This window comes from Sceloporus undulatus, chromosome 10 (genome assembly GCF_019175285.1).
Source record: "Sceloporus undulatus isolate JIND9_A2432 ecotype Alabama chromosome 10, SceUnd_v1.1, whole genome shotgun sequence".
Classification (NCBI taxonomy): Eukaryota; Metazoa; Chordata; class Lepidosauria; order Squamata; family Phrynosomatidae; genus Sceloporus; species Sceloporus undulatus.
The window spans coordinates 9,610,333-9,625,020 of record NC_056531.1 but is presented as its reverse complement, the minus strand read 5'-3'; the positions used below and the strand labels follow the sequence as shown (position 1 = coordinate 9,625,020).

Sequence of the window (14,688 nt, the reverse complement as noted above, 5' to 3'; positions counted from 1 at the left end):
TGTCTATGCAGCAGTGGCACCAAGTCACCAATGACGTGATTGCCTTAATCCGTGCTACAAGTCCAGTAAGTTTCCTAGACATTGCTTCTACCTTGTCTGTGCTAATTTCATCACATTTCAACTGACCCATATCATGAGATCCTATAAACTGTTTTGAACTGTTAAATACTTTTTCAGCAGTAGTGTGCACCAACATGGAGATGAAGTCTTCGAAAGTATTTCTCTTGTGCTCATATGTAGCGCAGCACAGTAAGGTAACTTGGGCCCCATACAGACAGGGCAAAATAAAGGACTAGAGCGTGGCTTTGGTGTGGCTTCCGGACTCTTAGGACACATGCATCATTTAAACAGCATACCTCCAAAGTGATCTGAAGCAGCTTTATTTTGCCCTGTCTTTGTTTGTTATATCAGTGCTTTTGTCCAGTCGCAGAGCAAAATAGTGGGGCATGCAAATTCTTTCTAATAACTGTTCCTTGATATTGCCTGACAAGCTGTCAGTTTGTTTTTTAACTGTGTCATTGGACAAAGGTATTAAGAAAAGGTCCTTGGCAGCTTTCTTGTTGGTCTAAATTAGAAAAATAAAAAGATTATTCTGCATCAGGTAATACAAGTTGTTCAGTTATTGTGTGCGGCTTAGTTGAGAAGCTTCAAATGAGACCCTCCTTGTTAAAACCAGCTGCAGCCTTTCTTACCATTTTCTTACTTCCTCTTGGTTTCTGCTCCTTCCTTTTGAAAACAATGGTGCTCTTTGTCCTTTATGTTTAGTATTGAGACGTCTTCACAATTTTAATGGTTTCAAGGCCTTGTTGGACAATAACATTGTAACAACACAACAGACACTGTTGTAGTTGCTTGCTTCTGGGCCTATACACATGAAGTCAGTCTACAGATATCCCTTGCTACAATAGTGGCATTTTGAAAGATGACTGGAAAAAGCTTCATTTTGCTTTGCAAAGGTTGCATCCTCATCTACATCATCCAATTTACATTTCCAATTCAGTCAGTGGTCCATCCTGAGGCTCAGCCAAAATGCATTGTTATGAAATTCACCACAATAACATCAAAAAGTTTACATGGCAATAATGAAATCAAAGCAGAAACTTGATCAGCTAATCCACAGTTAGTGTTCAGATGGACATCACTGACTGACTCTGACTCTTTCTTGCTGAAAACACAGTCTTCCTTTTTATAAATGACTTTATTTGAAATTGTCTGGAGACTTAATTCGATAAAGATGTATTTTGTATAAATGACTTTCCTCAAGAACATTTTTGACATAGCTGCAGAATTCTAGGAAGCAGTAAACGTTCTGAGAAGGTGGTAGCATAACATGGACAACACTAGAGTTTCGTGTTGCAAAGAAGGTGGCTTCTGGCTGTGTGCGCAGTAGCAAGAAATGTCATGTGCTTTTTCTCAGCCATTTAGTGTCATTTACTTGTGTGTTCTCACTGCAAACAGAAGTAGCGAGTGTTGAGTACATTTTTTGCTATGAGTGATTTTCATAACCTATTGTTACTTTTGTTTGCTTTTAATGGAGACAGTAGCTTAATACAAATACTGTAGTACAACTGATGGGTCAAGCTGAAATTGGGCACAAAACTAACTTAAGTAAACTTTGGGCCCAAACAGAGAGGCCAAAATAAAGCTGCTTCAGGTCACTTTTGGAGGTATGCTGGTTAAATGACACACACTTCTTAAGAGACCAGAAGTTGCACCAAAGCTGCGCTCCAGTCCTTAGACCTGGAGTGTGGCTTTGACATGACTTCCAGGCTCTTAGGACACATGCATCATTTAAACAGCATACCTCCAAAGTGACCCAAAGCAGTTTTATTTTGGCCTGTCTGTTTGGGCCCTTTCTTTCTATTAGTTCATAACGTTTCTTTAGGCTATGTTAAGAACCACTGCATAGACTTATATATGCCCTGCACATATTTCCACCCCAATATGATGGTAATTTGTATTTGTGGCACTTTAACAGTTGTGCTAGAGGTTGGTTGAATCCAGGTCCTTTGTCTCTAACAGAGGTAGCTTAGAGCAAATGTTTTATTTTATTTTATGCCAGTCTTCTCCCCATCTCTTCAGCAAGGAGCAAATGTTGGAAAGTTATCTGTTCTGATGTGGTTGAGGTGTGCCTTTCCTGTTAGAGTAGTGTGTAAAAAGTCTTTGTCAAGGGAAATGTGATCTTCTTAGGTGGTCAGAATTTTGAGTGTGTCTTTCAGAGTGTTGCAAGGGTCCTGTTCAACTCATTGGAGAACCATTCAGGCTAGAGACACTGGTGTTGTTTTAGTGTGTGTTGCTTAGTTTTCCAGTAGAGGGAGTGTGTGGTTAAAGTGCTGATCAGTGTGTGCGTAGCGTATTCTTTCTGATGAAATCCTCTACGCAATTGTGGTTCAGTGGGAAGGGATATTTTGGTCTGCCTCCCTTTTTCTTCAGCCGGCCATACTCTTGCACTAATGGCATTGATATATTTTTTACAAAACAAGGGTCAAATATTTTTTTTTCTGCTTGCTCAGAAGCGTCTTTCAAACTGATTGGATGGTGTTGGAAAATCCATTTGGTACACTTGAGTTCCAACTTACAGATTGGCTATTGGGGAAGGAATGAAGTTGCTTGTCAAAATAAGTTAAGATTTCCACAGGCTTAGAAACACTTTTGGAGTGATGATGGACAATCCAGGTTTGGGATCCAAAGGCAGGACCATTGGTGCTTGAGACTTCACGATGGCTTTCTTTCAGAATGTGAATGTTAGACCTACAACTTTATGTGATTTTCAAGGACAGGAGAGATGGGCCAAACCCCTAGTAGCCTATAGAACCTGTTTCTATCCGTGCTCACAGCAGTGTCACCATGGAAGTCCAAGCAGTTGGCCTGATCCATACTGATTTTGGATTCATTTTTCCTCTCCTCTTTATTCTTTGTCATGAAATTGGTCACTCCTTTCATGCTAACCAAGGCCAATACAATGGGGTGAGAAGAAGGGAAAACCAGTGACGTTATATTGAAATAGTGTAACACCTTCCCATTGATTACACAACAGTGATTTCAGCAGAGTAGATACAGTTGAATGTAAAAGCATTGTTTCCTAGCAGGTGAATCTATTTAAGAAACGTATCGTCATTACATACTAATCTGGCACAATTTCTAAGCTCTTTTCTCGTAGCCAGAAAACACTATGTTTCTTTCAGCCTTCTCTTGTAAGGCATCTTTGTTGCTTAACTCAAAATCCTTCTAGGCTACATGTTATGACAGCAAGAAACATTGGTGTTGCAGTGAGGACAATTGTGGCCAAACATGCACTGGGGATTGCGGGAAAGTATTGTGTTTGGAGACATTTGATTCTCTTGAAATATTTGAGGAGAGTATATATACAGCTTGGTATATATATTCAGCGGCTTATTGTGGCACGGGTAAAGAGGAGTAACTCCTTTATTCTCCTGCTGGTAGGAAGACTTAAAGCCCTTCTGGGTTTACATAGAGCGACTTGGAGAAAACAATTAGCAACAGGTAAGAAATTCCCATCTATCTCTCCACAGTCACTGCAGAGAGAATTGAAATACAGTATGACCCCTGTATCCGTGGGGATACCTTCCCAGACTTGCCATGGAAATATGGATAATAGTGAACACTTTCTTTTCTTTTCTTTTACCTGAAATGAACCATGTTTTGGCTTTCCAGCCTAAATGTATCATAGAATTATACTGGAGGACCTAGATATGCCTGGAAAGAATATTTCTCTAGGTATTTCTAGATCATCCAGCCTGAATCTTCAGTATGCTTGGGCTGGAGATTGACCATAGAATTGCACTAGAGGACCTAGAAATGCCTAGAGAAAACTTTTCCCCCCTGTTGTGGATAACTGAAACCGCAGAAAGTGAGACAGCAGATAAGAGGGTCATACTCTATGTGCGAAAGTAACATGCTTGAAAAGCTTGATGTTTACTGTAGTTTTTGTAAACAAACAGTGAAATATGGTTTGGAATATGGCATGTTTTTGGCAGAGGCTCCTCAGGACTTTGCTTTGTCTTGGATCTAGAAAGATAAATGTGCTTACTGGATGTCTCCCAACAAGAACAAGAAAAGGTCATTTAGCACAGGATACTCAAGTTTTATTATTTTGGATTGAGCAGATTACTCTAGTTCACATATACAAGGTCACCTGTGACAAACGCACGTAATGTGTTTTGCTGTACGTACTACAAAAAGCCCAGATTGAGCACTTGTATGTGAATTAGAACTAATATTTATGGCAGTGACTTTACAGTAATCATATGCTCTTTTTGAAGGGGATAGTCTTATTGAAATGAGAGTTCCTTTCAAAAACTGCATATTCTGTATGTCAATTGGGTATTAGCTTTTTTCCAGCATGAGGAGCAGTAAATGCTTTTCACAGGTGTTCAGCAATTTGTTGTCGTAAGTGTCAAGATGTTTTTGCACAGCCTGTTTTTTTTAAAAAAATCATCATTTTCATACAGAGGCATTTAAAGGTACTACTTAGAACATATTTCTAATTGTGATGCTGTTTAACAGCATGTGTGTAAAAGATGTTCTTCTGAATTTTGTAGGTTCGAGTTGAGCTACTTATTCACAGAACAATAGAAAGTTTAAGCTTTTCTGTGACAATGTATTTTTTTTTCTTCATAGGTTGAAAGAAGAAAAGAACACCTGCATTTGGACAGTGAAGATGCTCTTTACTTCGTCGCCAGCTATTTAAGCTGAATGCATTGTGATTTCCAGTAATTGAGACAGTGGTTCTGAAAGCTGTCTACATTAATGAAAAGAACAATGTAGTCAGCTTAACTGAATCATCAGTGTTGCCAATTGGATAGAGCACGACAAATCCTATCCTGGTGGACTTCTGCATGTTAGGAGTGTAGATTTATTTGCCTTTTTAATTTAAATCCTTTTCTTTTGTAAGTTTTAATTATGGAGAATTATGACAATGCACCTCCCCTTCCAAAAGAGCCAGCAACAGAAGTGAATGTGGAGAATCCTTCTTGTCCCCCACCACTGCCGCCTAATGAACAGCCTCCACCACCTCCCCTGCAAACGTCCAGTGACGCAGAGGTAATGGACGTTGGCTCTGGTGGTGATGGACAGTCAGATACCCCTGCTGGGGACACGCACGCTGTCGGCAGAACACAGCTTCTCACAAAGGGATCTTCATGCTACAAAAGTCGTCTTATGGTAGATCCTAATAGTGACCAAAGCCCACGAACTGCTCGTCATGCGCCTTCAGTTAGAAAATTCACTCCAGATCTTAAGTTGCTTAAGGATGTAAAGATAAGTGTTAGCTTTACAGAGAGCTGCAAAAGTAAAGACAGAAAAGTTTTGTACACTGGAGCTGAGCAAAACTATGAGGCAGATTCAGATTTAGGTATCAGTAATGTCAATGGGGATATGCATGCTTGTCCTCTTGCTGGGGGTAGTAATTGTCAAGCTACAGGTTTAGCTGGTGAAAATGATGACAAAAAAGAGGATGAAAATGATGTAGATCAGGAAAAAAGAGTGGAGTATGCAGTTCTGGATGATTTAGAAGATTTTACTGACAATTTGATGGAAATAGATGAAGAAGGAGGGTTTACATCTAAAGCAATCATTCAGAGAGACAAAGTGGATGAAGAAACTTTAAACTATTCATATGAGGTAAGTAAATTTCTATTTTGTATTTAATGGGGAATTGAAGTAAAGTATTTGGGGGAGACAGGGACAAGTCTTGAGAATTTTGGACTTTTTAACCATCAGATATGTATTTAGAATGCTGAGTGAATGGCTTGTGTTAAGTTTTGGTGAGTGGGTTTTATTCATCTGCTTTCAGTCAAGAATAGTAATCATTGCTTGACAGTATGTCACTTTTGTTGTTGGTGCCTTATGTGTAAGTCATGCTTGCTTGTCAGCATCATCTGAGAAGAATAGCTATAGGGGCATGGTGTCTGATAATGTGTTTTTCAGGATGAATTTGATAATGATGTGGATGCTCTGCTGGAAGAGGGCCTCTGTGTTCCCAAGAAGAGGAGAATTGATGAGAAATATGGAGGAGAGAGTGACCATCAGTCTGATGGAGAGACAAGCGTCCAGCCAATGATGACCAAAATTAAAACTGTTCTTAAAAGTAAGCTAGTTACTTTATTACATCTCTAACACTATATGTAGACATGTTTGCAGCTAATGGACTGAACACCCAACTCTGGGATTCTTCAAGCAAGTGGTTGCATAAATTTTCCTGTGACCTACTGTACCTGACAGGCATAGTCCTCTTTTTTTCTCTTCATAGAAAATTTTCATTTCGTGCACTGAAAGAGAATTATAAAATACATTGACACTTTATTTCATTTTATTTGGTTTGCAGCTGTCTGTTCCATTAGATTGAGGTAGGTATACTTGTTATTTCCGGGCGCAATACAAGGTGTTGGCAATTACCTATAAAGCCCTAAATGGCTTGGGCCCAGATTACTTGGAGGACTGCCTCTCCCCATACAATCCGCTCCGCACACTCAGGTCAGCTGGGAAGAATCTGCTAAGGGTTCCGACTGCGAGATATGCGTCAACCTTGCAAAGGGCCTTCTCTATCTCGGCCCCAAAAATTTGGAACACCCTTCCCGATGAGCTCCGCTCCACCACCTCCCTGGATCTCTTTAAAAAGAGACTTAAGACCTTCTTTTTCCACCAAGCTTTCCTCCATGTGCCCTGATATTATGTGGTTCCCCCCCCCCCAATATGTATCTGCATGATTGACATCAACTCAGCTGGCTTTGATTTGGTTATATAGGTTTTTAAATTGTAATTGGTAATTTGTTTTATTGTTCTATTTTATTGTACAGTCACGCCTCGCCATATGCTGCCTTTTTATAGGCGGCTTTGAGCATAGGCGCTCAAAGCTGCCAGCGCGCGCGGGGCGGAAGGGGCGGCGTGTCCCATTCAATTGAATGGGTGCGCGTGCCCGTTGCGCCCTGCGCACGCCCGCGCTGCCGCGCACGAGCCCCATTGTTTCCAATGGGGCTCGAGCATAGGAGGAATGCGCCTTACGCAGAGGGATCCGGAACGGATCCCCCGCATAAGGCAAGGACCCACTGTATGTACATATTGTATTTTTAATGTGTATTATTGTATTCTCTGTATTTTTGTGCACCGCTTTGTTCAATGTGGAAAAGCGGTATATAAATAAATTTTATTTATTATTATTATTATTATTATTATTATTATTATTATTATTATTATTATATTGAGGGGAGAAATGTAGACTATTCCTGGTCACATATATGAAATTCTGAGTGTCCCCACAAGATTTTCTTTATCTTTCTTTCAATGAACTCTTCCATGAGGTGTGTCGGTACATTTGTTTGACTTGAGTAGCAGCAGGGCCCTTCAAAAATCATTTGCCAGGTTTTTGTATCTTGGCATTTTGACTGTTAGCTAGAGGGCGGGAGGTAGCTACTTGTTTGAAATATTTAAAATAATTATTTGAAGCCTTGTTCAGTAAGTAGTCTTTCACTTTTTTTAAAGGTCGCGGCCGTCCTCCTACGGAACCCTTGCCTGATGGATGGATCATGACATTCCATAACTCGGGCATTCCTGTATATCTCCACAGAGAATCCAGAGTTGTTACCTGGTCCAGACCTTACTTCTTGGGAACAGGAAGCATAAGGGTATGGATCAGATTTCAGTAATTTTGGAAATGTATTGCCTTTTAAATATTTCTCTATGGTTTTATTTTTTTGGTGGTGGTATAAAACTGTCAGTAGAACTGTTGCTTATAGAGGATTGCTGAATTCTTTGTTCAAAGACCCAATTTAATTTTATTTAGCACTAGCTGTACCTGGCCATTCGTTGCTGTGGCTCAGTCTGGTTAAATGGAAAAAAAAGAAAAGAGAAAGCGCATGTTTCTGAAACATTTAATTTCACAATGCTTGTGGGTATACACTATTTTTTGTTGTTCCATTGTCTGTGTAGATATAGAGATTGCCTGGTTTGCCGACTCTGGAACACGCAACATATAATTGTCCATGTGAGAAGCAATCCACTTCTAGATCTAAACCTCACAATTCTAAAGTCTGGCCCTGAACTTTGTTGATGGTGATTGCAAACGCCAATCGAATATTTCGTATAGCGTGTGTTGCTGTTATGTCCAACAGATGGCACTGTTTTTCCAAAAAATATATTTTTACCTGTCACAGATGTGACAGCTGTATAAGAGTAGGTATATGTATATAAAAACATGCGTGTATTCGAATGGAACGTTGTGTCAAAATTTCAAAGCAATCGGTGAAGAGCTTTCAGAGATTTAAGATTTTGAACAAATGAACATTTATGTTTTTATTTATACAGACAATATTAGGTTATGTCTGTGGTTTGAAGTAGCATTTATAGTAGATTGCAAGCAGCAGGTTTTGTGGCAAATTACTTTTCCAGGTCCCCTTCCAGCATATATCTTCTGTGGCAAATTTTAGCATGGCCGCAGAATTCCCATCCTTGTAAAAAGGGGCCTAGGCAAATTCATTGAGGTGTGGTTTATCACTGACAATTGGTGACAACTGTTGAATATCCATATTCAGTCCCTTGGACTAAATCTGGTCCTCCTTGGGATTGATTCTGGCCCTCTGAGTTCCCAAGTAACCTTTCCTTGAATGCCATCATTTGGTGGTTTTTTGGACGGGGAATGTTTCTAAGAGGCTTGAACGCTTCACCTCAGACTTTTTACTTTTATGCTCATCCCTCCATATTTGCAGCTTTGATATTTGCAGATTTGGTTAATATGTTCTCTTCAGGAATATCTAGGTCCTCCGAAGCAACTCCAAGGTCAATTGTAACTAAAAGTTGCACTGAAAGACCTAGAGATTCCTAGAGAGAATACTCTACTAGGCCTTTGTAGCTCCTCCAGAGCAGTTCTATGGTCAGTGTCTGTTGGATGTTGGCCACAGAGTTGCGCTGGAGGACCTAGACATTCCTAGAGAGGTGTTCTCTCAGGGAAAAACATGGTGTTTTTGTTATTTGCAGTTTTTCCATATTCACGGGGGTCTTGTTCCCCTAACCCTAGCGAATATGGAGGGACAAGTGTACTTTTTAGTCTTAGTAAGCGCTGGTATTTTTGATCTCCCCATTTTTCCCTTCAGCCCCATCCCCCATTGGAATGAGGACCCCCAGAAATGATTTCATACTGAGAAAAACAGTTCAACATGTTTAACAAACATCTCATTCAAAATTGACACTATCCACAAATGAAATGAAACATCCAGGTCAATGAGCCCTGTTTAAGTAAACAAAAATGTTTGAGCCTTCTGACAACCATTTGAAGGCCTCTTCCAGCATGCATCCTGAGATCACTTTTTTCACAATACTTCTTTTCTTATGATTTCCTTTTGACAGCCAGATGTATAGATGTCTTTTTTAACATTGTGGGGGACTTGTGAGGCAGGATTATTTGCCCTCCCCAAGCTGTGTTTTGCTGTTTATGCATACTCAGTAGGGCATCTTTGAGGCAGCTGCAGTTTACCTTGCCTGTTGTAAGCAGATACATATAGCTGCAGAAGGATTGGCTAAAATAGAATCCCTTTCTTTCCTAGCTCAAGCTTTATTGCATTGTTTATGCAGTCATGCTCCTGCAACCTGACACCAAAGATCTATGTTTTTTCAATCCTGCCTCATCATCCTCCCAATGCTGATGCTATCAAACTTCCCGCTAGACAGAGGATGAGGAGGAAAAGGGGGGTTGGTCAGTCATTAAACAACTTCATAAGAAAGAGCTTCACTTGGCTAACTGAGGCCCAGTACAGACGGGCCTCGTGGCACGTCTGGATGACGTGCTAGGGTTGCCTCAGGGCGTCGCTTACAGATGCCCCGCAACCCTAGCACGTATTCCGTACATCAAAATGGCGGCGCCTGTACAGATGGGCACCGCCATTTTGATGTGACGGATGCTTAGCGTCTGCAGTGCCGCAAGAAGAACCCACTTTTTGCAGGTTCTTTTTGCTCTGCAGGAAAGTCCCGCAGTCTGGAGGCTTGCGGCTTCCCTGCAGAGCAAAGCCAAGTGCCGGGAGACTGCCTTTTTTGGGCGGTCTGTACCGGGCTTGAGGTATGCTTGTATAGTGGGTTATTTGTGACTTAAAGGAGGTTATTCAGAATATAGCAATCTGCAAAGTGCTGTTGTTGCTGTACAATCTTTTATTAAGATGAGCACTTTGTAGAAGTGTTGTGACGGTAGTGCTTGGTGCTCCAATTACACTACAATACCTGAACATTAACTAATAACATTGTTTATTGGAAATAATAGATGAATCATAGATACCATCACTTAACGCTTCCTGATTTCCAAGGTATATTTTTCAATTTATATGTCCTTACAAATGAGTAGAAAACAAACCTGGCAAATGTGTTTTGGTACTAAAAATAATCTCCCTTATCTGAAATGCTTGGAACCAGAAGTTTTTTGAATCTCAGATTTTTTTTGGATTTTGGAATATTTACAGATACATGAGATATCTTAGAGATGGGACCAAGCCTAAACATGAAATTCATTTATGTTTTGTATACACCTTGTATACATAACCTGAAGGTAATTTTATATATTTAATAATTTTGTTTATGAAACAAAGTTTGTGTACATTGAACCATCAGAAAGCAACAGTGCCACTATCTCACCCATGTGGACAATTTTGGCTTTTGGAGGATTTCAGAATTCCAGATAAGGGATACTCAACCTGTACTGGCTTGATGTATGCATAAAGGAACCCTTAGACAACAAGATTTCAAGTTTTTCACATAGCAAAACTATACAAAAATCTCATTTTGGAGCCTCACCAGTAAATTTTAGGACAGATGTATGGCACACTTTGATCGTCATTGGAAGAGATTTAATTGGATTTGTAATCTTATTCTCATAATTTAATATGTAATATTTTACTTACAGAAACATGATCCTCCTCTGAGCAGCATTCCTTGTTTGCATTATAAGAAAATGAAAGAAAATGAGGAAAGGGAACAAAGCAATGACATAACGCCAAGTGGTGAAGTATCACCGGTTAAACTCTTGGATAAGCCTTTAGAATTGGACTGCCAGACAGAGGAACCAGACTCCACTGCTGCTGATTCTGGGAATTTAGAAGAGAGAGACACATCTGGGGGAGATGCAGCACAAGGAGCTTTAGGTCAGGTTAAGGCCAAAGTTGAAGTGTGCAAAGACGAATCAGTAGGTGAGTTTGAAAACTGTAATTTTGGGACTCTGAGAATCTGCCTCTACATTTTCTAGGCTCCTTTGTGATGGAAGTCTGAAAACCTGAGTGGGAGGCCTCCAAACCTAAGTGATACCTAGAAAATATTCCCATAATTCGGTCTCAATTCAGTATTACCTGTTTATTTGATCTCTGAGTTTTAAACCAGATGTCCCTTCATCTATCTAGCATGCTTTAAATAAAACCTTGATATATGTTATTTAGTTGGGTTTGCTTGCTGTCGTTCCTCTTATATTGAGATTAAGCTGCACATTAATGAATGAGAAAACAAACCCAGGTATAGCTGGTTGGCCTTACAGCAAAGTACAGTAAGAACCAAAACCCACAAAATAGTGATACCTTTATGGGGCCAATGAAAATGCACAAAATACATGATTCAAGCTTTTGAAATTCCACTGGCTTCTTCTTTAGGCAGAGATACTAAAAAGAAAATAAATTAATCAAGACATTGTTATAGTTGTTCTCAGTTCAGATGGTACAGAGGGATATCCATGTAGGCAGAGGCCATTCCTCCTCCTTTGGCCATGCGGGCTCTGATGAAGAAACCAGCGGAGCTTCAAAAGCTTGTATAATGTATTTTGTTCATTTTGGTTGGCCCAATAAAAGTACGATCTTTTTGTGGATTTTATGTGTTAGTGTACATTAATGAATGAGTGTGTGATGATTGCACACATGGAGGAAATTCTCACAACTGCTTGAGCTCTAGCTGAGGAACAGGATCTATGACCTGTTAAGTCAATCTTATGTCCATTCTTTTCAGTGAGTACAGATTGAGCTTCCTGTCTCATTTAGTCTGAGAGTTTCTGCAATGCTTGAATTGAGTGCTGGAATAAAAAAAAAACCATAACCTTCTGTGTCTGATTTTGGGATCTAGATACTAGATTCTCTGAGGTAAGGGTTACACAGAAGATGGTTGATCCACAGAGGCTGCAGTACATGGGTCTGTGAGGGAGGGTACCAGAGTGAATTGGATTTAAATCAGTTTTATTTAAATCAAGATTTAAATCACTACTCAGAAAGACTTGATTTAATCATGTGATTCACATATTTTGAGTCACAAGGACCATGAAGAAGAAGCTTTCCTTTGCTGTACAGTCAGCCCTCCATATCAGCAGGCTATTGGAGCATCCACAGATGCATGCATGCGTCTGCGCTGATGCAGCCACATGCACATTGGTGTCCATGGAAATAATGGGATTTGAGGTCCTACATTTTTTGGTATATGTAGGAGGCGGTCCAGAACCAAACCCTTGCTGACATATTGGGCCAACTGTAATTTGTTTTCTGCACCTATCAATCATCATATTTCTTAATCTTCTTTTATGCCTGGGACTTAATCTTACTTAAAATATTTTGTAAATTGGGCCTCAGATTAAGATAGTGTATATGAAATAAAATGTCTATACAGTATAAACCTTTAAGCATTCCATCAGTGCTATAAAATCATAGTACTGGAGCACTATTGGGACTTGAAAGTTATCTGTATTGTGAAAGAAACTTCAGGTTGCCCCTTCTTTTCTCTTGTCCAAATTATTGTGTCTATAAATTGAGAAATGTATGCCCCAAAATTGACACCCAAATCCCAGGTCAATTTATCTACTGGTCAGTATGGTAATGTAATAGGAGCTCTTTCAGATTTCCTCATGCTATTGGCAAAGCAGTTTATTTCTCTTAGAGTCTCTCTTGCCATACACACACTAAAAGAACCTCCAAGGTTTACTCTTGACCTATCCATTGCTCATGGCAAAATCCATACTTTTGGCCCCCAAACCTGCCTTGACTTATACATGAGGTCAACTTATAGTAGAATATATATAGTAAGCATTTGATCCCAGTCTAAATGCAAGTGCTAGCTTTTTTTGGAGCATGTCAAATTACCCGGGCCAATTATTTTTTTCTAGACCTTGAAGATTTTAGGCACTACCTTGAAAAACGTTTTGATTTTGAACAAGTAACCGTAAAGAAGTTTAGAACTTGGGCTGAGAGACGGCAGTTCAACCGTGAGATGAAGAGGAAACAAGCAGAGTCTGAAAGACCCATTTTGCCAGCCAATCAAAAACTTATTACCTTGTCTGTACAAGATGCACCCACCAAGAAAGGTAGGCCTTTTTAGTATTTTCAGTTTAAAATATATGTATTATGATTACTAGCTAGAATTTTTGAAGGAGGAAGGGAATGATTTTTTACTATTATAATTTTTTAAATTTGAGTACTCAGTTTTAAGACACTGACCTAAAAGGAAAATTAATGTTAGGAGAATGTATATAGCTGGTATCCAAAAAAATATTTTAGCAGCAACTAAGTAATAATTGAAAAGGGACCTTCTGAGTAATCTAGATCAACCAATGCCTGTGAAGAATTGAAGCAGCAGAACTTTATGCTATATTATAAGCTGCTTTTGTTATTCCTCTGAATTTCAAAAGTAGTTTGAGATTCACCTGAATCCATTTGAACCTGTAAAGGTGCTAAGATCTTCAGAGGAAGGCTTTTTCTTAGTCCTGCAACCATCTCAGGATCGCTTGGTGAGGACACGAGAGGGAGCCTTCTTGGTGACTGCTCCCACCTTCTGGAAGTCCCTTCCATCAGAGGCTAGACTGGCCCTCATCCTTTTGCAGGCAGGCAAAGACATTTTTATTTAAGCAAAATTTTAATCTATAACTGTGCCAGGGAGGCTTTTTAATTGTGGTAGGTATCTTATTTATTAATTAATTTCTGTATGTTTTAAAACAATTTTATATTGTTTTAATGGTAATGATTTTAATTGTTGTTTAAAACTGCACTGGTAGAATTTAATAGATTTCTTTCTGTGAACTGCCTTGGGCTCTACTTCAGGAGAAGGGTGGCATATTAAACAAATAAAGAAATAAATGTTCTGTTAATACATTCTAACATGGAATACTTGAGAATTAAGGGGCTGGTACACACACACATCTCACTTTTATTTTCATGGGATGAAAGAAAGGATTGCAGTTGAAGTGTAAGATGATTCAGATGATTCTTCTTGTTTAAAAACATTACATTTGAGATGGATAATGTTTATTTTCCCCTCCTCAGAGCAAGCTTGAGAAAATCTATGCACTTGTGAAGATTGTCTGTGCCTAAACAAGGGGTACTGGAAAATGAGCGCTATGGTTTATGATTGGAACACTCTTAAATCTAGACATAGTTACGGTAGTAGTGAACTCCATAAAGACTCAAAACTGCATTAATACAATGTTTCCGTATTTCTAGAATTTGTTATTAATCCCAATGGGAAGTCTGAAGTTTGTATCCTTCATGAATATATGCAACGAGTCCTTAAGGTTCGACCTGTTTACAATTTCTTTGAATGTGGTAAGTGTACAGCATAGTATATTTGATCACGTAATCATTTATCTGCGGTATTTACCTTTGATTTGAATCTCTTAAATCTGAGACAAGTAATTCAGAAAGACTGACAGTACTGCATAAGATTTCATCTAGATTT

The 14,688-nt window shown here is 39.3% G+C and overlaps 1 protein-coding gene across 5 annotated transcripts in view; it reads left to right on the top strand.

Moving 5' to 3' along the window:
- DGCR8 (DGCR8 microprocessor complex subunit) overlaps positions 1 to 14,688 on the top strand; it is a 65,430-nt gene that overhangs the window by 39,473 nt on the left and 11,269 nt on the right. For all 5 annotated transcript variants that reach the window (XR_006100906.1, XM_042442089.1, XM_042442086.1 and 2 more), the window contains 6 exons: positions 4,642 to 5,643; positions 5,950 to 6,109; positions 7,501 to 7,643; positions 10,901 to 11,183; positions 13,124 to 13,321; positions 14,454 to 14,555. Coding sequence is in view for 4 of the 5 variants with exons in the window: in XM_042442089.1 (XP_042298023.1) it covers positions 4,924 to 5,643; positions 5,950 to 6,109; positions 7,501 to 7,643; positions 10,901 to 11,183; positions 13,124 to 13,321; positions 14,454 to 14,555 (1,606 nt within the window). In the remaining variant the exon portion in view is untranslated. The remainder of the gene's footprint in view (positions 1 to 4,641; positions 5,644 to 5,949; positions 6,110 to 7,500; positions 7,644 to 10,900; positions 11,184 to 13,123; positions 13,322 to 14,453; positions 14,556 to 14,688) is intronic.